This window comes from Chiloscyllium plagiosum, unplaced genomic scaffold (assembly GCF_037043375.1).
Source record: "Chiloscyllium plagiosum isolate Xiang-an unplaced genomic scaffold, Cpla_swu_hap1 HiC_scaffold_25, whole genome shotgun sequence".
Classification (NCBI taxonomy): Eukaryota; Metazoa; Chordata; class Chondrichthyes; order Orectolobiformes; family Hemiscylliidae; genus Chiloscyllium; species Chiloscyllium plagiosum.
This window is the reverse complement of record NW_028270163.1, coordinates 16,847,252-16,871,573: the sequence shown is the minus strand read 5'-3', so window position 1 is coordinate 16,871,573 and position 24,322 is coordinate 16,847,252. Positions and strand designations below refer to the sequence as shown.

General features: G+C 41.8%; 1 protein-coding gene across 1 annotated transcript in view; it reads right to left on the bottom strand.

The window, feature by feature from the left end:
• The window catches only part of dnah9 (dynein, axonemal, heavy chain 9), a 528,899-nt gene that overhangs the window by 31,178 nt on the left and 473,399 nt on the right, over positions 1-24,322 (bottom strand). The window contains exons 65-68 of the mRNA XM_043714478.2: positions 20,080-20,271; positions 18,763-18,933; positions 6,746-6,928; positions 3,748-4,137 (exon numbers count right to left, since the gene is read on the bottom strand). Coding sequence (XP_043570413.1) covers positions 3,748-4,137; positions 6,746-6,928; positions 18,763-18,933; positions 20,080-20,271 — 936 coding nt within the window. The remainder of the gene's footprint in view (positions 1-3,747; positions 4,138-6,745; positions 6,929-18,762; positions 18,934-20,079; positions 20,272-24,322) is intronic.

The window sequence follows — 24,322 nt, the reverse complement described above, 5'->3', positions numbered from 1 at the left end:
TGTCAGTTCTTAACTCTGGATCCAGGATGCACTTACACGATAATCACAGTGTCAGAGTGATGTGTAACCACTTCATAGCAGCACTGCACTTGCAAGCCATTGATACTTCAACAACACCTTCCAAAGCCAAGATTTCTATCATCTGAAAAGGTCAATTTGCTGATGGGTGGGAACTGCAACAACCGTATGTTCCTTTCCAAAACACATTCCACCCCCATTTGGAACCACATCGCCATTCCTTCAACGTAGCTTGGTCAAAATTCTGGAACTCGCATGTGAATAACATTACATCTTTATCTTTATCAGATAGACTGCAACAGCTCAAGAAGTCAGCTCACCACTATCTTGTCATGGCTGATGGGGGATGGGCAACAAATACTGCCTAGCCAGCACTATAATCTGTAAAAGGATTAACAAAAAACACATCTTCTACTGGAAATTGTTTACTTGGACTTCAGTAAAGCCTTTGACAAGGTTTGACATGGTAGACTAATTAGTGAAGTTAGATCACATGGGATTCAGCGTGAGCTTGCTAATTGGATACAAAATTGGCTTAAGGACAGGAGGCAGAGAGTGATGGTGGACGGTCATTTTTTGGACTGGAGGCCTTGGACCAGCAACGTTCCACCGGAATCATTCTGGGTCCTCTTTTGTTTGTCATTTATTTAAATGATTTCGATGAGAATATAAAAAGCATGGTTAGTGAGTTTGCAGGTGACACCACAATTAATGGGAGAGTGAACAATGAAGAAGGTAGAGATCTTGATCAATTGGGTCAATGGGCTGAAGAGTGGCCAATAGAGTTTAATTTGGATAAATGCAAAGTATTTTGGTAAAATAAACAAAGGCAAGACTTATACAATAAACAGTAGGTCTTGGACAGTGTTGTAGAAGAGAGAGAGGCTACGCATTCAGGCACATAATTCTTCAAAGTTTGCATCATATATAGATAGAGAGAAGATAAGGGCGGCAGATGCTGGAGAGTCAGAGTTGAAATGTGTAGCACTGGAAAGGCACAGCAGATCAGGCAGCATCCGAGGGACAAGAGAATCTATGTTCCGGGCGTAAGTCGTTCATCAGGTCATTCCTGATGAAGGATTATGCCCAAAATGTAAACCCTCCTGCTTCTCAGATGCTGCCTGACCTGCTGTGCTTTTCCAGCACCACACTTTTTGACTCACGTATAGATATGTTGGTTAAGATTGCATTTAGCATGCTTGCCTTCATTGTTGAGAACTTTGAGTACAGAAATAGGGACATTATGTTGAGGTTGTACAGGACATTGGTGAGGCCTCTTCTAGAGTACTATGTCCAGTTCTGGTCTCTCTGTAATTGGAAGGATATTAATAAGCTAGACAGGGTTCAGAAGAGACTTATAAGAATGTTGCCAGGAATGAAGAGTTTGAGTTATAAGGTGAGGCTGGATAGGCTGGGACTTTAGTCACTGGAGTGTTAGAGGTTGAGAGGTGAACTGACAAAGGTTAATAAAATCACCTTATAGATTAGGTGAATCACAAGTGTCTTTTCCCTAGAGTGGGGGATTTCAAGGCAAGGGGGCATATTTTTAATGTGATTGGAGAAAGATTTTAAAAAGAGATGAACAGATTTTTTTAATACAGTCATTTGTGTGTGGTACAAACTTCCTGACGAAGTGGTGGATGTGGGTACAGTTACAGCATTTTAAAAAAACATTCCGATTAGTATATGAATAAGAAATGTTGGAGGAATATATGTCAATTGCAGGTGGGACTGTTTGGTATGGGATTATGGTCAGCATGGACTGGTTGGACTGTGGGTCTGTTTCCGTGTTGTATGACTCTATGACCGTATTTCCCTCTTCCTGTTCCCACTAAGAACATTACTGATCTAATAGATAGGAAGGGGATGCACAGGCAGATGGAAAATCCTCAGCTGTGATTATTTGTCCTATCCACCCTTTCTTTCCTACCTATTGTCCTGGAAGTAGAGTGAACATTACTTCTGTATAACAACCTGCCCCTTGTGTTTGACCCCAACACTGATTCGGTAAAGCGTACAGATTGGGTGAGGCCATCGGTGGGATGTTACTTCTGATCATCACGATGCCTGTACCACTATAGATCCCTCACTGTCTCTTCTGGTGCAACAGCCACAGTGTGGGTATACGACTGGATAGGCTGACTTCCCCGCTGTAGACAGATTTTCTCTCTAAACCAGCAATGCACAACTGACGACCCATCCACCACACCAATTCACAAACCAGCGAACTGGGTCAGAGTTGGGGTAGACGTGGAGAGCTGGGCAGCAGTCCTGCTTTAGCAGAGATCTATCCCAAAGGGGAGAATTTAACCCTCATCCCAGTGCACCTTCAATTACCTCCTGATTACATGTCAGATTCACACAGACCACAGAAAATAATGGTCACTCCCAAATGAATTTAAGGAACAGCAGCAACTTTAAATCTCACTTGACATCCACAGACTAGTATTAGTGTCAAAGTTTATTGATTCTTGTGCTGCGTATCATTTTGGGAAACATCTACTGTATCTCTTGGGCTTCTTTATGCTCCATATTTCATTATTGTTTTATGATTTGGGCTCAGAACTTGACTCATTAATGTCTCATTGTTCCAAAGATAGCTGTACTGACAGATTGACAGAATAGCGCATCATGTAATCTAATTGGTGCAATAGACTAGATTAAATAGATTGAAGCTTGAAGATCTCATCATTATTTTGTTCTGTTTATCTAACAAAAACAAACTTTTACAAGTAAGCCACACAATGTAGAACTTGGGGCTTTTTGCCTGTGCAAAATTATTAAATTATCACTCTCCAAATATACCCATCCTGCAATTTTCTGGGAAAAAAAAGAAAATTTTCTTCGTAGTGCAAAGCAGTAGACTAAAACTGGTGCAGGCAAAGACAGCAAGATTTATGCCTGCACATTGATTTCTAAAGGAATTCCAACCTAACCCTTTTTGTTTTTTCAATTATTTCCACGGGCAAAGTACTGAATGATGGGAACAAGGATCAACATCGAGTGTGTGACACAAAAACAACTAGTTTGCACTCTCACATTATTTCATAGAGTTCGGAATAGAAGCTAGAATTTGAGGATAAATGCTGTACTCTACACAAGAATGGCATCAGAAAGCAAATCACACAACACCAAGGTTTAATTGGAAGCACTAGCATTCGGAGCGCTGCTCCTTCATCAGGAGGTCTCGGAGCAGCGCTCCAAAAGCTAGTGCTTCCAAATAAACCTGTTATACTGTAACCTAGTGTTGTGTGATCTTTAACTTTGTACACCCCAGTCCAACACCGGGATCTCCAAATCATCAGAAAACAATGCTGCAAGGAAACAGTCACCCCGAAAAATAGCTTCAACAATGTTTACGCATTGCTGTAGATCTTTTGATTGCTGTTTGTAGCAGTGAGAGAAATATGTTCACCTTTGGATTTACATTAAACTGGCAAATCTAGGCTCTGTTCTGATCAAATCTGGGGAAGAAAATTTGACTGAGGTGGCAACTATATTTAAAAGCCCAGAAATGACATTGCTTCATTTAAACAGGTTCCTATACCCAGCCTACCACTCAGTGTCCTCTTGTAATGATCAAATCAATGCCAGTTATATTGATGGCTGGATGTGAATTTGTAAACAGTGGGACATTTAGTACAAGGACCACAGAGAATGTTCACAAAAACAAGTGAGGATTTTTTTTGTTGTTATTCAGCTCCAATGAGAGAAAATCTGTTTGAATACCTGAGAATCCCAGCGTGCGCCCTCCATGAACAGACCGTGTATGTAGCTCCCTTCACGAGGTGGACCACTGCAGTCCTCACGAGTCTTCTTTGTCACATCGCACTGAAGACACATTTTGTCTAAAGGCCATTCATTCCTCCGAGCCATGGACTGCATGATGGCCGTGAGGAAAGACTGGGGGTTGAAAAAGCCAGCCAGCCACACTGCAGAAGGGATGGCAAAATCAGATGTCCAAGTTTCCAGTTCCTTAATGCGGCCGAGGAGGTCAACAAACCAGTTGGCTAGCCCGGCCATTGATGGATAGGCTCGTTTACTCCAGGAATCTGGTATTTGATCAAAGAAGATGGAACTTAGAAGGTTCTCCATGTCACTTGTCATGGTCAGTTCTCCCTAACAACAAAACAGAAGGAAGGAAAGTTTCAGTGGAAGAGGCTGAGTATCACGTTTATTTTTTGCTTTTATTGTACTTGGCATAAAATTTGGCCAAAAAAATAAAACACAATGATGTGAGAGATTGGTTTTGTTAATAATTAAGAATGTCAAGTGTGAGCAGTTGTTTTGATTACCTGAGTCGATTAAACTGAACATTGCATTTCTCAACCTCAAATACACAGAGCTAGGAGGAAGCCTAGGAACCCACTTCCTGTCAGTGCAGCAAAGGAAGAGATAAAATGGTGAGGATGCCTGCAGAGTCATGGTAATCAGGGGAATAGAATTAATTTCTGAAAAAGTGTTGTTCCAGACAGTTTATAAAGGATCGTGCTAGTTAGCTAGCTTTGCTGATCTTCATCAATGGACATGGGGGCCATTGTGCAAAATTCATCCACTGACACAAAGTTAAAACAGCAGCAGAACAGTATACAGGAACCTTTTGAGTAATACCTAGGGAATTTTGGCTGTAACTTTGGCTTTAGCACTAATTTAAAACAGGAGAATTTGATGGTCGACCCACGATACACTCATTCCTCTGCAATCCAGCTTTCGACAGTCTCCAAATATAGACATTTCTAATTGTCCCCTGTAGTCATCTGGTCAATTACTGAGTTGCCTCCTAGTCAGCATAAGCCAGGAAGAGCTAAGCAATCTAGGCTTTGCTCAGCTTTACTGTGATTCAGATAAATTTTAAGAGGTCTTTGACTTTTAAACATAAGTACCTATGGTTTTTAACCTCAATCCAGCAATTTCTGTTTTTTGTTTTTGATTTCCAGTGTCTGCATATCTTTCACTTTTCTGTTTAGTGGAGCCTGATATTGTTGGACTCAAACCTTATAATGTCTGAGAGACCACTATCGCCATCCACAAGTATATCCTATCTCACCAGCAGAGGCGAAGGTACAGTGGGATATGGTCAGGAGAGAGTCCTCAACATCGTCTCCATGACCCATAAAGTCTCATGGTATCAGGTTGAATTTGAGTAAGGAAATCTCCTGATGATTACCTCCTGGTGAGGAACAATAAACGTTACTCCATATTGAACACCATTTGGAAGAATCACTGAGGGAGGCACGGGTACAGACTGCACTATGTCTGAGAAATTTCAATGTCCACCATGAAGAGTGGCTCTACTGATCAAACTGGTCAAGTCCTGAAGCATTACTGCTAGACAGACTCTGCAGCCAGTGGTGAGAGAACCAACAAGAGGCAAAAACATACTTAACTTAATTCTCACCAATCTCCGTATTGCAGATACATCTGTCAATGACAGTAATGGTAAGAATAACCACCGCTAACTCCCACCTTCTCAATGAGAATGTCCTCCATAATATTGTACGGCACTATCACTATGCTAATTGGAATATGTTGCAAACTGATCCCCAACTCAGCACTGGGCATCCATGAAGCACTCTGAGCCATCAACAGCAGCAGAATCATACTCCAACATGGTTTACAAACCTCATGGCCCAGCATATCCCATCAGGAGATCCAGCTGAGGTTCAATGAAGAGTGTTAAAGGGCATGCCAGAAGCAGCACCAGGCATTCCTAAAAATGTGCTGTCAACCTGGTGGAACTACAACCCAGGGTTACTTGTCTGCCACACAGCATAAGCAATAATGATAGAATTAAGCAAGCCTACAACTAGCGGATCAGATCTAAACTCTGTAGTCCTGCCACACCCAGTCATGGTAACAGGGGACAATTAAACAAATAATTGGAGGAGGAGGCTATACAAATATCCCTGTCCTCAATGAGGTGGAAATATAATACATCACTATGAAAGATAAGGCTGAAGCCTTTGCAATAATCTTCAGCCAGAAGATCCCTCCTACCTTGGTTAAACTCTCGTCCATCGGTGAGAAGATACAAAAGTTTGAAAAAAATGCACCAACAGATTTCAGAACAGCTTCTTCCCCACTGTTATCAGACCTTTCATATATTAGAGTTGAGCTTTCACTGCACTTTCTCTGTAACTGTGATACTATATTAGGCATTCTGTTCTATTACCCTGATGTATTTATGTTAGGTATGATTTCTCTGGTTAGCCCACAACACTTTTCACTGTATCTCGGTACGTGTGACAATAATAAATCACATCAAATCAAATTCAGTGAAAATCCATTTTAGCCTCCTCCAGATGTCACCAACATTACTCCTGTTCCTGTCCAAATGTCTTTTAAATGTTGTAATTTTACCAGCCACCTCCACTTCCTCTGGCAGCTCATTCTATACACGCACCACCCTCTGTGTGAAAAAGTTATTGCTTAGGTCCCTTTTAAATCTTCCCTTCTCACCTGAAACCTGTGCTCTCCAGTTTCAGATTTCCCCACCGTAGGAAAAATGCCTTGACTATTCACCCTATCCACGCCCTTCACGATTTTATAAATCTTTATAAGTTCACCCCTCAGCATGAAAAATTTAAAAAAAAAATTAATGGATTATTTTTCAGTAATCCCAGGCTGAGAACCTCAAGAAATTAAGAATTTTCATAAATCAGATTTCCTTTCCCCTGCCCATAAATGTAAGTGGTTTAATTTAGCCTCTGGAATGTCCACAAAGTACCTTTAACCCCAAGTCCAACTCCTTAAGTGAGCGCTTAATCTCTGAGGTAAGATTGTTCATTCGCTCACACTCCTGAAAAGCCACGACAACATAGGGAGTCCGCTCCTCTGCCTTGCTCATCAACTCTGCGATGTTAAACTCCTCGGGCAACTTTTCCATCACCTCGTCCAAAGTAGCCTTTACCTGGAAAACAGAAGCAGAACTGTGAGTATCTCCACATTATCACAAGTTTCTGAAGAAAGGGCTCCCTGGTCACTGCTGAGAATACAGGTTAGCAATGGAAGGAAATATAGTGGGGAGAAAAACTTTGACAGTCCACGGGCAAAATTTAATGACAAGTTTGACGGTAGTCAGGAGCTCATTTGATTAAGCGAAAATGTCGTAGGTGAGCAGCCTGCCATCTTCCTACCTCTATTGTATATGTTGGGACAACCTGTACATATGTATTACAGGGATTCACTTTGCAGGACTGAAACCTAAGCGTAATCCTATTGCAGTTGGAAGACATTCCAGCCTCACCTGCCTTTGATCGGCCAGTCAGAGGTCAGCTGCATTCTAGAAAGTTCTTGGGTGGGGTAAAACAGAAGTGATTGCTCACTTGAGTTGTAGTCCATGTCTCCCAGGGTGCTGTCTCTGATAGTCACTAGGCTGTCCTAGCAATTTGCCCCCTAAAAGCCTGATTGCTTTGTTGGTCTCAAATCCCTTTGCCTGTAGATCTGGGAGTTCCTGTATTTCTCTTCCAGGTTTTTCTTGACGCTTACCACTGTATTTCTGGGTCTGGTCTCTGTTTGCCATCATGAGAGAATATTGGGAGGATTTTCTAGGAGCTCCAGACAGACAAGGGCTGAACACTAGGCTAATGCACAGTCTTAACCTATAATTGGTTACACTGCCTTCTCCCAATAACTCTCAGTCCCATGTCAGATGCCAGCATTATAGCTGCCAAGAATGTGCATCAGGAGCTATGATGACAATATTGATACAATTAGACCTTTATTCCACACAATCTGCTGCTTTCCAAACTCAACAGTAAAGTGTGTGTTATCTTTTTCAAGTTGGCCCCATGGGCAATTCTGAGAAAGTGAGGATTGCAGATGCTGGAGAGTCAAAGTGCGGCACTGGGATGGAGTGGGATAGTAGATGGGGTGCTAGTCATTTAACAGAGTGCTCACTGTAGACAATTGGGTTTGACAGAGCTTGCATCATTGCTTTTTGGTGTCACTGTGGAACCTACTCATGTTTCTCTCCATTGCATCTTATTCTCAGCTGTCGTTCCTCATTAGCTGCCCTCAGTGGTCTTGCTCACTTGTAACACTACTGAGGTAGAGTGGAGGAAGCTGTGCATTGCATTCATCCCACATTGACGCTGGCTGCAATGTAGAAATATTCTAAACTTCAAAATTAAAAACCTTAACATGTTAAGCTCCAAACTCACCATAAAAAACCCAGATTTTCTTTAATATCATTCCCACTACATTTGGAATCAACTGCCTTTAGAAAGACCTTGACATTTCATAGGTGCTGCCATTAAATGCGTTCTGTCACCTTAAATGATTCCTGGTTACCTTTTGTACACTGAGCAATTGTGGAAGTGACACTAATTTGCTCCTTGTTTGCACAATACCATGCTATGTGTTAACATTGTCCGATTTTGTTTGACATTAGAATACATCTTTTTGATCATTTCAGCATAATTACAGTAACAGCTAGAGTTTAGCTGCTATCTGGGTTTTTGTCAGAGATATTAAAAGGAGAAAGGGAAAAATAATTTACTCCCCCATATTACATTGCCTGCATGTCCTTCACCCTGTTACTTTTACGTTCTGAATAAATAACAGCTTCCACAAGCAGAATGAATACACTTTGGGCTTAAATATGCCACATTGTCATCAGTGTTTTCAGATTATGAGGCAAAGTTTGATAATTAGCCCCTAATGGTACTGATTACTCAACTGAGTTCAGTGAGAAAATCAGGCCTGACAAAGTGTGTATATTAAAACAAAGATCTACATTTCAACTCCTGTTAAGCAAAGAGATTATTCAATTCAATCTGGTTTCTGCTAAGTATTTCCTGAAATGTTCACATTGCCAGAGCACACTCTCACACATTTATCCCAATCTCAGCTCCCTGACGGGGAAGGCATGAGATTGGAGGATGTAATCTTTGCAGTGGAGAAACATGGAGGAACAGATATTCCTTGTTTTCTGCCTGAATTAACAGCATTGGTTGGTGACCAATGTTTTGGTCTCCATTTTCTGGCCAGAGACAGTTAGTAGACCTTTAACATCAATGCCTCAGGTGCAGGGCAGAGAGCGAGCCCTTCACACACCACTCTGGTTTCTGATCTGATTTCTGGCCTCCAATCCCACCCATTCTTGTCTCCAATCTCCCCAGCCCACCCAATTCCCCTCTCACTGTGACATCCTCTGATCTGCTGGAGGGGAAAATGATCAGAAACCTAAGCGGGGGAGATAGTGGATGATAACAATAGAGGATAAGTGAAGGCCATAGAGGGTGTTTTTTGTGGTCTACTGGGAAATGACTGCAGGTCAGCATAGAAGGTGATTGTAATCCAGTAGCAGGGATGGGAGGAGATCAGATAGTGTGGAAATAGAGTGAGATAGGAGGCAAGACTTCAGGATTCTTGGAGGCCAAAGGCAAAGGGGTTTGTGACTGAAAGTGCAAGGTGAGATCACGGGAGGCTGGGTATAAGATCCGAGTTGGAAAGTGCATGGTGGGGGGGGGAGGTAATGGTGTAGATAATGAGGAGGTTAGAAGTTCTCCATTTTATTGTGGGACTCCCAGCAATATTTGAATTCTACCAATGGATTTATGGGTCTTTTATTGGGCATTTCATTTTATTTTGTTGTTTTGTTTTTAACCAAACGATGCCAAAGTTGAATTGTTAAAGCTTACAGTTTTTATCAGGTCAATCAAGTAATCAGTGAGGATATTTTGTGTTTGGAATATGCAGCTGACCGAAAACTTCCTTGATCTGCCTGATAAGAAAGATGTATGTTCTGAGGTGTCAGGTATGTGAATGGTTATACATATTGGACAGCAGGGATTCCTATGCTCCTATATGCTTCAGAGTTTTGGGTAAACTACAACAGCACTGCAAAGAAGTGGACAAGTATCACATTGGTGCTTTGGCAGAATCTTTCAAATCTAGCAGTAGAAAATGGTCTAACAGCGGCTTTTTCTCCCAAGCCACCTTGTCCAGCAGCCAATCACTAATCACTCAAAAAATCAGCTTTGCTGGACTGGACACAACGTTTGTTTTCCTGACACCTGACTCCCCAACTCGACCTCGGAAGTCAGTTGGTGCAAAACACTCCCAGGAGGCCACCGGAACTGCTTCAGGGATGTCCTCAAAGCACCTCTGAGGAGGTTACATATCCTCACCAGCTCATAGGAGATCCTGGCTTGTGACTAACCCAAAATGAAGGTAGCTCATTCAGGATGGCACCAAACATATTGAGAAACCACATTGAAAAAGAGCAGGGGTGAAGTTAGAAGCATAGAAATATAGAAAGTAGGAGCAGGAGCTGTTAGGGGCCCTTTTTTGGCATAGTGAGAGACCTGGGTTCAAGTCCCATCTGCTCCAGAGGTGTGTAGTAACAGCTCTAAAAAGGTTGATGAGAAAAATAGGTTTTTAAAAGAAAGGAGGAGTAGGCCATTCACCCCTTTGAGCCTGCCCTACCATTCAAAATGATCATGGCTCATTATCCAATTTAATACACTGTTCCTGCTTTCTCCCCATAATATTTAGCCCTAAGAACTATATCTATTTCCTTATTGAAAACATTCAATGTTTTGGCTTTAACAGCTTTCTGTGGCAGATAATTCCACAGGCTCACCAATCGCTGGGTGAATTAATTTCTCCCCATCTCAATCCAAAATACCCATCACATGTCCTTGGTTTTGGGCTCCTCGGTCATCTGAAACATTCTTCTGGCCTTTACCTGGTGTAATCTTTGAGAATTTAACAAGCTTCTTTGAGATTTATCCCCTCACACTTCTAAACTGCACTAAAAATAATCCTGACTGATCCAGTCTCTCTTCATACATCAACCCTGCCATTCCAAGAATCAGGTCAGGCAGCATCCAGGGAACAGGAGAATCGACGTTTCGGGCATAAGCCCTTCTTCAGGCTTATGCCCGAAACGTCGATTCTCCTGTTCCCTGGATGCTGCCTGACCTGCTGCGCTTTTCCAGCAACACATTTCCAGTTCTGATCTCCAGCATCTGCAGACCTCACTTTCTCCCCATTCCAAGAATCAGTCAGGAAAACTTTTGTTGCACTCCCTGTGAAGCCAGAACATCTTTTCTCAGTTAAGGAAAGCAGACCACCAAACAATATTCCAGGTATGGTCTCACCAAGACCCTGTACAACTGCAGCAAGATATCCCTGCTACTGTACTCAAATACTCTTGCCCTGAAAGTCAACATACCATTCGCATTCTTTACCACCTGCTGCACCTGCATGCTTACCTTCAGTGACTAGTGTGCAAAGACACCTTGGTCTTGTTTCACCTCCTCCTTTCCCAATCTATTGTTCAGTTTTTACAGCCGAAGTGAGGTACCTTCACATTTATCCACGTTATACTCTATCTGGCACGAATGTGACTATTGACTCACTCAAATCACATAGAAGTATCTCTGCATCCTCCTTACAGTTTACCCTCCCAGCCAGCTTTGTGTTGTAATTGAATCCTTGGCGAAAGGCCACCGCCAAACAATCCATCCACCAAGCTCTTCAAGCAATACCTTATCCATATGTGACAGAATTCACAGATCACACATTGGACTTGTTAGGCATCAGAGAGTGCACTGGACCAGACTACAATCTCATCATCCTCGATCTCGAGGGACTTTGTGAGAAGCAAAGGTACAGCTGATTGAATCAGTTATATATGAGAAACAAGCCTGTACTGTTCATGATCTGTGAGTTCCTACGACTGCAGGTGCACACAAACACAGACAGACCGTCAGACAGACAGACACACACCTCTCCAAGGAATGTAACCTCTGCAGAATTCAATTTTACCAATTACACTGAGAGCACGCCTGCTGATGTCCTCCAGCACTGCCCTTATTGGAGACTGTAGGATCAATAGGAGAACACTTCATTTACACGAGGTTGGCAAGCACATGTGCCACAGCGGACACATCTTGTGTGACAAAAAATGGAAGTCCAATGACAGCCAACAATGGGAGGGGCACTGAATTTCAGCACTTCTCTGCCACCCCACTCCCTAGTAGCTCCTTCAAAACCCAGCCTCTTGCATAAGGCTGCTCCAAATATTTTGATAAATGCCTATCCTGGGAGTACAATATCTTAACTCTCCTGGTCTTCTCTTCCCTTCTCCTGAGCCTGTTTTCATTCATTTGAAAGCTAGTGCATACTGGCATTGGGAGCTCCAATTCCAGGCAATTTGGTGTCACTAGTCCTGCAAGAAGTGTTACCATATGAGGTCAGTGGAACCCTTAATGAAATATGATACCGTCATTGCCTGTAGGTCTTGTAAATGAGACATGGCATTCTCTCCTCTCTATCCATCTTAAAGCAAACCCGGTGCTGAATAAAAAGCTTCCTGTCTTTGATTATCATATTGAAGATATTTTCAGGCATAAAGCAACAGAAGCAAGCTCTGGGCATAGCGAAGATTAAAGAAACTGAAGAAAAAGTCTTTCAATTTTCTTTGTTTTACAACGATCTCTGGGACTTTATTATAAGGATTCATTACCTTGTTTTCATACCAGCAGGCAATTAAACTGCATTGGCATCTGCCGGTTCTCTTTACAGGAATTCAAATATAAAATTTCGACAAAACATTGGTGTAATAGGCACCAAAAATGTGTGCCCAATCAGGTTCATTCTATAATGAGCTGAATTTCTAAATACTTAGGTCATTAACATTCATTGGAAGAACTGTGCAGTGGTCAGAGATATATATACTTGCTAAAGCAGTATAATCACTGAATTCAGCAAACAGATCACTGTGGATTGATGATATTACGGTTGAAAGAGATGGCACTTTCCCCAAAATTTGCCTTATGCTATTCATCAAAACGTATCAAGGCTTGTGTAATGTTCCCCAGGGAATTGACATTTGTCACTGGGCATGAAAACTATTTATACACAATGTTTGCACTGCCCTGTGGATAATCACATCTAGAAACAAAGAGAATCAGGAACTTAAAAAAGAGACTGATGAGTTGAATTTGCTGAGGACTGGAGTTTATTAACTGTAACAATTTCACCCAAAGGAATGGTTAATGATTAGTTTGGCTCATTATTTCTTCAAGGGATTGTAACCTGAAAGAATAATAATGATGAAGGTCAGGACATATGAAAATCAAGTCTCAAATTAACCCCCTAGCCACTACTGCCCATAAAACATTTTGTCCTTCACACATTGGAAATGCAATACAACTTCAAATCTAAGCCATAGGCCTCAAGTGGATTGAAGAGTTTTCATAGCGGAATATATTAAAAGGAAAATATATAAACCCATTAGGAGATCTTCCAAGTACACTCGATGAGCAGATATAATTGAGATGGCACATCAGTTCCCAGCTGCTCATTCACTTCTGCATCCTATTTGCTACCTGCTTCTGCACCTCAGCTAAGTCCTTGCTCAACTCACTGCCAAGAGGGCATTCTACACCTAGGTCTCTCTCCAACTCGTACTCTGATTAAGCCCTTGACCTTTAATAAGCATTACCTTGTGCTGATGATGTGGCACTTGTGCTGATGATATATGAAAAATTCTCTTTTCATAATGGCTGAGCAAATATGGAATCATAATCCATTATTCTCTGTTCTGTGGTATCAGAAAGCTCTGAATCTGCTTAGATATCATGAGAGACGTTGCTGACATAATAAATTCTGACCATGTACCAAACACACACTTTTTGCTCTTGTCTAAAGACAAATGAACATTATTTACCACTCCGTACATTACTAATAATGTTGAATCAGTGGAACAAAATCCATACATTGATTGCCAATCATTGTTCTATATAACCATTTCCTATCCATACTCCATTTATGATAACATACACTCACTGTAAACCTATATATCCTATTACCATTTCAGTAACATTTGTTGCATCAGCCAACAGGTAGAACCAAATCATATTTTACCTAAAAATCTCATATTTTCAATTTTGATTAAGTTTGTTCTTTCGCTTAGATTTTTAGTCATTCATGAAAATGGAACATCCCAAAAACATTTACAGATAAAACATTTGGGAACATATCCAATCTTCCATTCATAGAGCAAGCGACTGACTGAATCATAGGGGAAACAATAGGGATCTAGTTACACTAGTACTAATAGTCTCAATTTAGAGGGATAAATGCAGAAAAACTCAAAATATTCAACAGGTTGGGCGGCAACTCTGGATAGAGAAATAAGAACGATATTCTATCCGAACTGGAAAAAGTTAGGAAATGTTAGAGGTTTCAAGCCACTGAAAGGCAGGAGGGTGGAAATAGAAGAAAAGGGAAGACCTGTGACAGGGCAAAAGATGGGAGAGATTAAACAACAAAAATGTTGCTTGCATAGGGCCAAAGAGAGTGGCAATGGGAGAGTGAAGGGACAGAAGACGTGTCTAGAGTATGTGAGCTGCATAATAACGAACAGGTGCAGTCTGAGGTTAGAAAAAGCAAGAGGAAGATCAAAGCATGCAAAGTAAAGGAGGCAAAGGTTACAGACTGAAATTGACAAACACAATGTTGAGTGTGGAAGTACGTTACACATTTAATTGAAAGGTAGGTGTTGTTCCTCAGGCCTGTGTTAAGTTTCACTAGAGTAGTGAAGTGTAGCAGACCAAGGCCAGGAAGGTCAGTATGAAGGCATGGCGCAGAATTAAAATGAGCAGAAACTCAAGATCGTGCTTGCAGACTGAACATTCCTTGTCCCTTTCTTACTCCCTTTGTCCCAGTACCACTAAAGCCTTTGTCATTTAATGCCTACTATCACAGGTCTGCCCTGGGTCTGCCCTATCACAGAGCTTCTCCTTTTATGACTTTTCCTCTTTATCCCCAGTCCACCTGGATAAAAGCTATTACATTTCTAACATTACCCAATTCTAATGAAGGCTTATTGACCTGAAATGTTAACTCTCCTATCTCCACAGATGCTGCCTGACCTGAACATTTCCAACATTTTCTGATTTTATTTCAGATTTTCCATTAAATTAGTTTATTAAACTATGATATTAATGCTTAACTGAACCTCAGTGCACAATATTAAATGCAAAATGACCTTTTCCCTAGTTAGATCCAGGAAACTGCCACAAACACATTCTACAAACAAATACACAGTCTAAATACTGTAATCTTTGTCAGTTGGATTGATTCAGTCTTTATTATGATTAAAGTTCCCCACAGCTATCACATTGCTTTTGTCAAAAGCTCCAGTGATTTCTTGTTAAACACGCTCTCTCCAATGTTATAATGACAATTAGGGGGCCAGATGGGGGATGTCAAGATTAAGGCACACATTTTAAGGTGTGAAGAAAAAGATTTTAAAAAGGCATGAGGGGGCAAATATTTTGCAGAGGGGCTGGTTCTCATGTGGAATGAACTTGCAGAGAAAGTGGTGGATGTGATACCATTAAAACATTCAAAAGACATTTGAACAAGTACATGAATAGGAAAGGCTCAGAGGGATATGGGGTAAAAACAATGACTGCAGATGCTGGAAACCAGATTCTGGATCAGTGGTGCTGGAAGAGCACAGCAGTTCAGGCAGCATCCGACGAGCAGCAAAATCGACGTTTCGGGCAAAAGCCCTTCATCAGGAATAAAGGCAGAGAGCCTGAAGCGTGGAGAGATAAGCTTGAGGAGGGTGGGGGTGGGGAGAGAGTGGCATAGAGTAAATGACCTGGGAGTTGCAGTGGGAGAGGGACTCCCTGAGATTCTTGTAGAGAGAGGAGGAAAACTTCTTCAAGGCAGGCATCCTTGCAAGAGGATTCGCAGTAGGGTTAAAATCAACGAGGTAAAAACAATGACTGCAGATGCTGGAAACCAGATTCTGGATCAGTGATGCTGGAAGAGCACAGCAATTCAGGCAGCATCCGACGAGCAGCAAAATCGACGTTTCGGGCAAACACAGCAATTCAGGCAGCATCCGACGATCAGGCAGTCATTGTTTTTACCTCGTTGTCTGGTTTCCAGCATCTGCAGTCATTGTTTTTACCTCGTTGATTTTAACCCTACTGCGAATCCTCTTGCAAGGACGCCTGCCTTGAAGAAGTTTTCCTCCTCTCTCTACAAGAATCTCAGGGAGTCCCTCTCCCACTGCAACTCCCAGGTCATTTACTCTATGCTACTCTCTCCCCACCCCCACCCTCCTCTAGCTTATCTCTCCACGCTTCAGGCTCTCTGCCTTTATTCCTGATGAAGGGCTTTTGCTCGAAACGTCGATTTTCCTGCTCGTCGGATGCTGCCTGAATTGCTGTGCTCTTCCAGCACCACTGATCCAGAATCAGAGGGATATGGGCCAGGAGTGGTCAGGTGGGACTAGTTTGCTTTGGGATTATGGTTGGCATGGACTGGATGCTCCGAAGGGTCTGTTTCCGTGCTGTATGACTCTTTAACAATTCCTACAGCCTTTTCTGACTATTGCTATTCCTAATCTTGCAGGGTCAGCTGTGATAGGACTGGGGGGTGGGGAAGGAACCAGGTCCTTTGCCAGAAGCAGCATCGAGATCTATGATTTCTACCTCAGTCCTGTGTGGGAGGTTAGCCAGTAACTTGAAACATTTCAATCAGGAAAACAGGTTTGAGTGCTTCTCACAGACAGTCATAGAGTGTCCTAGAATTTTTCTAGTATGGAGAAAAAAAACCTTCAGCCCCATACTGTCATCAAACATTGATACAGTCTAATTACATTTCCCAGCACTTCGCCTATAATCCTGTATGCTATGGTGTTTCAACTTGGAGATAGTGAGGACTGCTGATGCTGGAGAGTCAGAGTCACAAAAGTGTGCGGATGGAAAAGCACAGCAAGTCAGGCAGCATCAGAGGAGCAAGTGAGTCAATGTTTCGGGCATAACCCTTCTTCAGGACTGGGGAGGGGAATGGGGCTGAGAGATAAATGGGGGAGCTAGCGAAAAGGTAGGTGGGAGGTGATAGTGATAGATCAATGGGAAATGTGGAGCAGATAGTTGGGAAGGAACTTGGACAGGTAGGTCAGGTCAATAGGGCAGAGCTGAGTCAGAGGGTTAGATCTAGGATGGGGTGTGAGGAGTGGACATTTGGAAACTGGTGAATTCAATGTTTAGGCCATTTGGTTATAGGCTCCTGAGGATGATGTATTCATCCTCCAGTTTGTAGATGGCCTTGTTTGAGCAGTGGAGGAGGCCCAGAATGGATATGAGCTCAGGGGAATGGGAGGGGGAGTTGAAATAGATGGCCATAGGAAGGTGGGGTTGGTTGGTGCGTACGAAGCAGAGATGTTCCCTGAACCATTCTGAGAGTTTGCGCTCAGTCTCTCTGATATAGAGGAGACCCTATCAAGAGCACCGGATATAATAAATGAGGTCCGAGAATATACAAGTAAATCTCTGCTGGATTTGGAATGATCTTTTGAGGCCTTGGATGGAGGTGAGAGGTGGGATGGGATATGGGAACAGGTTTTTGCACCTCTTATGATGGCAGGGGAAGGTGCTAGATGTGGAGAGGGGGTTGGTAGGAAGTGTGGACCTAACGATGGAGTCGCAGAGGGAACAGTCCCTACGGAATGCAGATGGGATGGGGAGGGGAATACATTTTTGGTAGTGGGGTCTGACAGCCGGCTAAAATTGTGGAGGATGATACACTGCATTTGGATGTTAGTGGTGTGGAATGTGAGGAACAGGGGGATTCTAATCTTGTTAAGGTGGGGGAGGGGGTAGGGATTCAAGAGCGGAGGTGTTGGAAATGGAGGAGATGTGATTAAGGGCATTGTTGATCACAGGGGTGGGAAAATTACAGTCCTTGAAGTAGGACAACATCTGGGATGTCCTGGGATGTTAACTACTCACCCAATGCTTCCTAAACATCAGGAGGACCCCTGTCCCTCCCACCCTTTTCAGCAGTGAGTTCTGGATACTCACTATTGTCTGGGTGAATTTTCCTCCTCAAATTTCCTCTAAACCAGCTGGTTACTGACCCCTTTAACAAGGGAATATTTTCCCTGTCCACCTTGTCCATGCACTGTAACTTTGTATCCCTCAAACAGATCCTCCTTCAACCTTCTCCGCTCTAATGTAAACAGCCCCAGCTTGTCTCGTCTCTCTCCCTAGCTCAATTGCTCCAGCCCAGGCAACGTTTCAGTGAATCGTTTCTGCATCCTCTCTAGCACAACCACATGCTTCTTGTAGTGCAATTAGTTGAAATCCTCTCAAAGCAGATGTTAAAGTTTGTCAAAAGTTGGATTCCAGTCTGACAGCAGTGGGGCAGCTGGAGGTTTTGAGATGGGCGGTGGAAAGTTGGACCTCATTGTCATCAGTATACAGGTCTAGGAGGGAAAGGTCTCCAAATTTCCATTGATCTTCCTTGCAACAACCCATCAGGATGAGAGTGGGTAAGAAATGACAAATCATTCCGACTACACGGGCACTGGAAAGCTGGTTCCTTCACAAACGAGGCCGCACAGACTCCACGAAAATAAAACAAAGAACTGCGGAGGCTGAGGATCCAAAACAAAAACACAAATTGCTGGAGAGACTCAGCAGGTCTGGCAGCATCTGTGGAGAGAAAGTAGAGTTAACGTTTTGAGTCCAGTGATCCTTCTTCTGAACTGGAACATGAACTCCAGTTTCTGTCCACAGATGCCAACAGACCTGATGAGTTTCTCCAGTCTTTATTCCAGTTAGACACAGCCTTTAATCAAATGATAAATTAACAAGTGTTAACTTCAATTTGTATCTGACATGACAATAACTAGCTGGTAAATTAATCAATCAGCAGAGATCTCTGGGAAGTACAATTTTACTCCTTAAACTTCTTCATTACCTTTTCTTCTCGTGTGGTCGCTCCCCCTTCTCTTCCGCTGCTGTCCCTGGGCTGCATTTCCAGCACAGTACGGAAGAGCTTCTCTGAGGTTAGTGTCAGGAACCCAATCTCTGCATTTGGGTGGAGACCATACAGGTAGGGAGATTCAGGTGGAAGCAAATCATCAATGTACTGTCAACGAAAAGAAACGGGTAAACGAAAAATACACATCTGAATTAAAGGGCTATACTTTGACTGTATAAATGCAATACTTTTTTTAAAGGAGTAGGTTTCTCACATCAGATGTAGAGAGGAGCATGCTTGTGGTTTAAATGCTGAACTGAAATGGTTTTGGTCTAATTGGTCTAATCTTTGCAGTTCTAACTATGTATATCTTGATGGGATACTCCACCTATCCATTTAAGCAAGATTTTCAGATTGACAGCTCTTCACAACCTTCCAACCTGTTTTCAGTTGTGTCACCAAATTTATAAGAATGCTTTAATTCTTACATTACAAAACACTTTTTGTAATCAGGAATAAGAGCAGCTCAGCTCAGTCTCTCTTTATTTGAACTGAATCTGCATCCTAAGGATACAAAAAAGATTGTATGGCCTGTGTTCATGTGATACATACTGTTTGAGTGATATCCAACAGAGCAAACTATGCAGTTTGGCATGCTCCACTGCTATTGTCCATTAATTGGTCCATAATAAGCCCAAGTGTTGCTGCTAGATTGCTTTTAAATTGGACTTGAATTCTCTGCCCCAGAGAACTGTGGAGGTGAGATCACTAGTAGCATTTAGAGAGGTGGTAGACATCAGGGATTTGAGGGCAATAATGAGCAGACATGAAAGATGAATTGAGGCTTGAACATGTCGGCCATGATGGTGTTTAATGACGGGGCAGGCTTGAGGGGCTGAATGGCCTGTCTCTATTTCTTACGTCACAATGCTTTAAGAGTCAAATTTAAGGGTACATTATTTAGACAGTGTTAAAAAAGCTCCAGGTGAAAGTGAAGGTAGGATTAATTAATCCCACAATCAAAATGTCAAAATGGCCTCAGAAGAGTCCATAAAAAATGTGTGCCTTCCAGTCAGAATTGGTCAATTAATCTGAAACTATCAAATTAATTTAAGCTAGGAAATGTTACGATACCACAACCTCGACTCTTGAAAGGGGAGTTCAACAAGCAAGACAAATAATTTTATGTTAACAAGAAACAATTTAAGTCAAAGTTTTAGGTAATAAGACAGAAGTGAAATTCAAATATTTATCATAATGAATGGATTATTGAAAGTGAGTGGGTTTGTAAGTACATGGGAAATAATCAGTTACCTGATGATAGCCATTGTAGTCCAGGTTAGGAGGGAGAGGAAATCCTGCTGCCAATAGCACTTCTCCTTCCATCATCTCTAGCTTAATAAATTCCTCCAGGTAAGTTCTGCATAGCCGTCTGTCCCAATCATCTGTGATGTGTCCTCCATACATAATCTCACCAAACAGATAGCGCAGGTCATCATAGGGGACCTATAATGAAGGAAATAGTTATTTAAAACAGGAACTATTGTAAACGCATTGCAGATCCATTAGCTGCATTGAAGATAAATGATGAGCTTATGTTCCATAGGAATGCCAACCAGATATTACTGCATCCATCCTCTCAACAGCTGTCAGACTTGTGAAATTTTCAGTATTGTCTAGGTGATCAGCATCCCAATATCATTCCCTTTATATGTCTACTATATTTGTTTTTCAATTGCATAGCAACCACATCAAGTCTTACAATCTTGATTATCTTCCCTGAACATGGTCCAAGTGCATAATTTAATTGAGTGAACATGCTTCTTTTTCTTGATGAGCCCCAGCAACAGAAGGTGCATCTTAAAAAAAGGCAATGAATCAATTACACATGATGAGAAAGACTTATTTATTTCATCAACATTCTCTGGATCATCCATAGTTGATTACAGAAAGTAACATACTGCCCACGGTTCATTTTACTAGTTAATAGCAATAAAAGAATCAAGCTGATTTTTCTTCATTCACAATCGGAGCTCTGACAGATTATGCAACAAGCCTAGCTATAGGTTTGACGTTTTCATTGAAAAGTAGAAGAAACTGTCAAAATTCATATCAAACATTAGGTTAGAAAAATTCTGGAACAGTATGAAATTAAAATGGAATTGAGCTTATTGAGTTACCATAAAATGTGTGACCACGTAATAAAGTATGTCCTTAACCATGACCATTTTCAGATGTATTCTTTCCCAAAAGCGTAGGCCACGCACTTGAAAAAAGATTCCTAGACTTCAATTCATTATGAAGACTTTAGGAAGGGACAAAGTTGAGATCTGACTTCTCCATTTATCTGAAGAAGAAACTAGCTGAGTTACTAATGCTGTAAGTGTCTCCTTAATGCTCATTTATTTTTAACTTGGCTCCTTGTTCAGAGGAGAAAGGAAACAGACCATCCTTAATGAAACTCATTTGTTCACACTTGTATAGATCCATGTTGCATGGAGGTAATCCATTTCTTCTCTTAGCTCTTTGATTTGTAGACCACCTCAGAATGTAAACAAAAAAGCTTTTCTACCCACAATTCAGGAACATTCAGGCAATTTTCAAGATAAACGCCATCATTGTTAAACTTGGTGCAGATGAAACATCTTCGAGGAGAAAGTGAGGGCTGCAGATGCTGGAGATCAGAGCTGAAAATGTGTTGCTGGAAAAGCGCAGCAGGTCAGGCAGCATCCAGCCCTTCCTGAAGAAGGGCTTATGCCCGAAACGTCGATTCTCCTGTTCCTTGGATGCTGCCTGACCTGCTGCGCTTTTCCAGCAACACATTTTCAGCTACAGATGAAACATGAAATGCAAGGTCGAGAAAAAAGATACTCTAATCTTAACTGTGATTTAAAATATATTCTGCTGCAATGGGCACATTGCAATTTACTCTGGAGGGCACTTTGGAGCCAATATGGTGAAAAAGTATCAACAGCAGTGGAGTGATAGATAAACATCTATGTTTTAATTAACAAAGTTTAAATTCAGCAAAACAGCAACAAATAACTTGCATTAATGTGGCTTTCTTTCCAACTTTAGTAAATCCAAATGCACTTTGCAGGCAATGAACACTATTTCATGGGAGAACTAACCATTTGGATACAGAACTGGCTCGAATGTAGATGACTGAGGATGGTGGTAGAGGATTGCTTTTCAGACTGGAGGCCACAAGGATCCTTTTAGTCATTTATACAAATGCGAGCATAGGAGGTATAGTTAGTAAGTTTGCAGATGACACCGAAATTGGAGTGTAGTGGATAGCGAGGAAGGTTACTTCAGAGTACAACAGGATCTTGATCAGATGGGCCAATGGGCTGAGGAGTGGCAGATGGAGTTTAATTTACATAAATGTGAGGTGCTGCATTTTGGAAAGGCAAATCAGGGCAGGAATTATACACTTAATGTTATGGTCCTGGGGAGTGTTCCTGAACAAAGGGACTTTGGAGTGCAGGTTCATAGTTCCTTGAAAGTAGAGTCACAGGTAGATAGGATAGTGAAGAAGGGGTTTGGTATACTTTTCTTTATTGGTCAGAGCATTGAGTATAGCAGTTGGGAGGTCATGTTGCGGACAGGACATTGGTTAGGCCACTGTTGGAATATTGTGAGCAATTCAAGTGTCCCTCCTGTTGGAAGGATGTTGTGAAACTTGAAAGGGCGTGAAAAGATTCAAAAGGATATTGCCAGGATTGGAGGATTTGAGCTATAGGGAGAGGCTGGATAGGCTGGGGCTGTTTTCCTTGGAGCGTCAGAGGCTGAGGAGTGACCTTATACAGGTTTAGAAAATCATGAGGGGCATGGATAGGGTAAATAGACAAGGTCTATTTACCCCCTAAAGTGGGGGAGTGCAGAACTAGAGGATATAGATTTAGGGTGAGAGGGAAAAATTTAAAAGGGAACTAAGGGACAACTTTTTCATGTAGAGGGTGGTGCGTGTATGAAATGAGCTGCCAGAGGAAGTGATGGAGGCTGATACAATTACAGCATTTAAAGGGTATCTGAATGGGTATATGAATAGGAAGAGTTTGGAGGGATATGGGCATTGACAAGTTGGACCGAAGGGTCTGTTTCGGTGCTGTACATCTCTACGACTCTATTAATGGAATTGCAGTTGCATTGTAGTGTGGGGGAGGAGGGGTGTAAAACAGGATCCAATAAACAGGAATCTGGTCATAGCCAAATAATCTGTTTTTTCATGTTAATTGAGGGAAAATTAAAGACTAGGATATCAGGGAGAACAAGTCTGCTCTTTTTGAAATCCAACACTGAGATGTTTATGTTCACCAACCATCAAGAGAAGCCGATTTGAACTTTTCTTGAGCTGCCAGTTAGAAGCTAACTGTCTGGCCTTTAAAATCAGACAAGGATAGATGGTAGTATGTCGAGTACATACAAGTCCCAACATGAACTCGCTCCTTTTAAATTTTACTCCAAATTAATTAGGACAGTAAACTTGTTAAGAATGTGAAAACACATCAGTGATTTAACTGTGAGGCAGTCTTATGGCAATACCCCAGCCTCAGTCATTAAGGAAGGTGCATTTATAATATTGCCAAACTGGATACCTATCAACTTGTAAGTTCCAACAGCAGGCAGTAAGAGTGATCAGCACGTGCCATGTGCGAGGAAGAAATTACAGTTGTTACCGTTACTATCCAGACTCTAGCTACAAGGCAAGGCTAGTTTTTTCACAGCAACTAGGGTTCCTTCTCGGGACTGGTTGATTAGTGGCCGGTGTGGAACAGATTGGTGCCAACAACACACGATCCGTGTGCCAACTGGGATGGATTTGCGACCTGCCACCTCACTCAACCTGTTCTGCCAATTGTGGCACTGTGTGTTGGACCTGCCTCTGGCAGAGAAACAAGAGGAAGAAGGTAAACAGCTTCTGTAGATTGCCACAGTTAGAAGCCAGTAACAAATGTGCCCCTTCGGCACACAGCAAGTTAGTTTGTTGTATTAATTATGCATGCTGTCTACTTAGTTAAGTGGGTAAGTGGCCACCTGAGAAGCAAATGGCATTTGCCATGCTGCCTTGATTAAGAAACATTAGGGTAGTGCTTTTGAACATTATTTTGGAACACTTTCCCTTCACAGACATAGTGAAGTCTGTAATGATTAGTATTCTTGCTGTGCTAGGAGCACTGCAGTTGTATTTCTCATTGATGTGAGACGCTTCTGAAAATATAAAGCAGTCACCAGGTAATGAAGTTGGGGGAAATCGACCTGAAATGCACTATTAGTCTGACAGAGGCAAACATACAGATTTATCATAAGTCCACAATGATTAAGAGAGGCCAACGTTACATTTTACACTTATCAACAAGCTGAATTACTTTTGTTCCAAGCTAAAAAATACAATTTTTAGAGCAGACATGCTACAAATTGTGATGGTGACAAAATAAAAAAGCATCTTCATATTCACTAGCAATACTTTGAGAGCTTTCTTTCAGAGTAGAGAAATAAAACCTTGATTGATACTTCAGAAAATCATAAACACGACTTCAAAAGTGAATGTTTG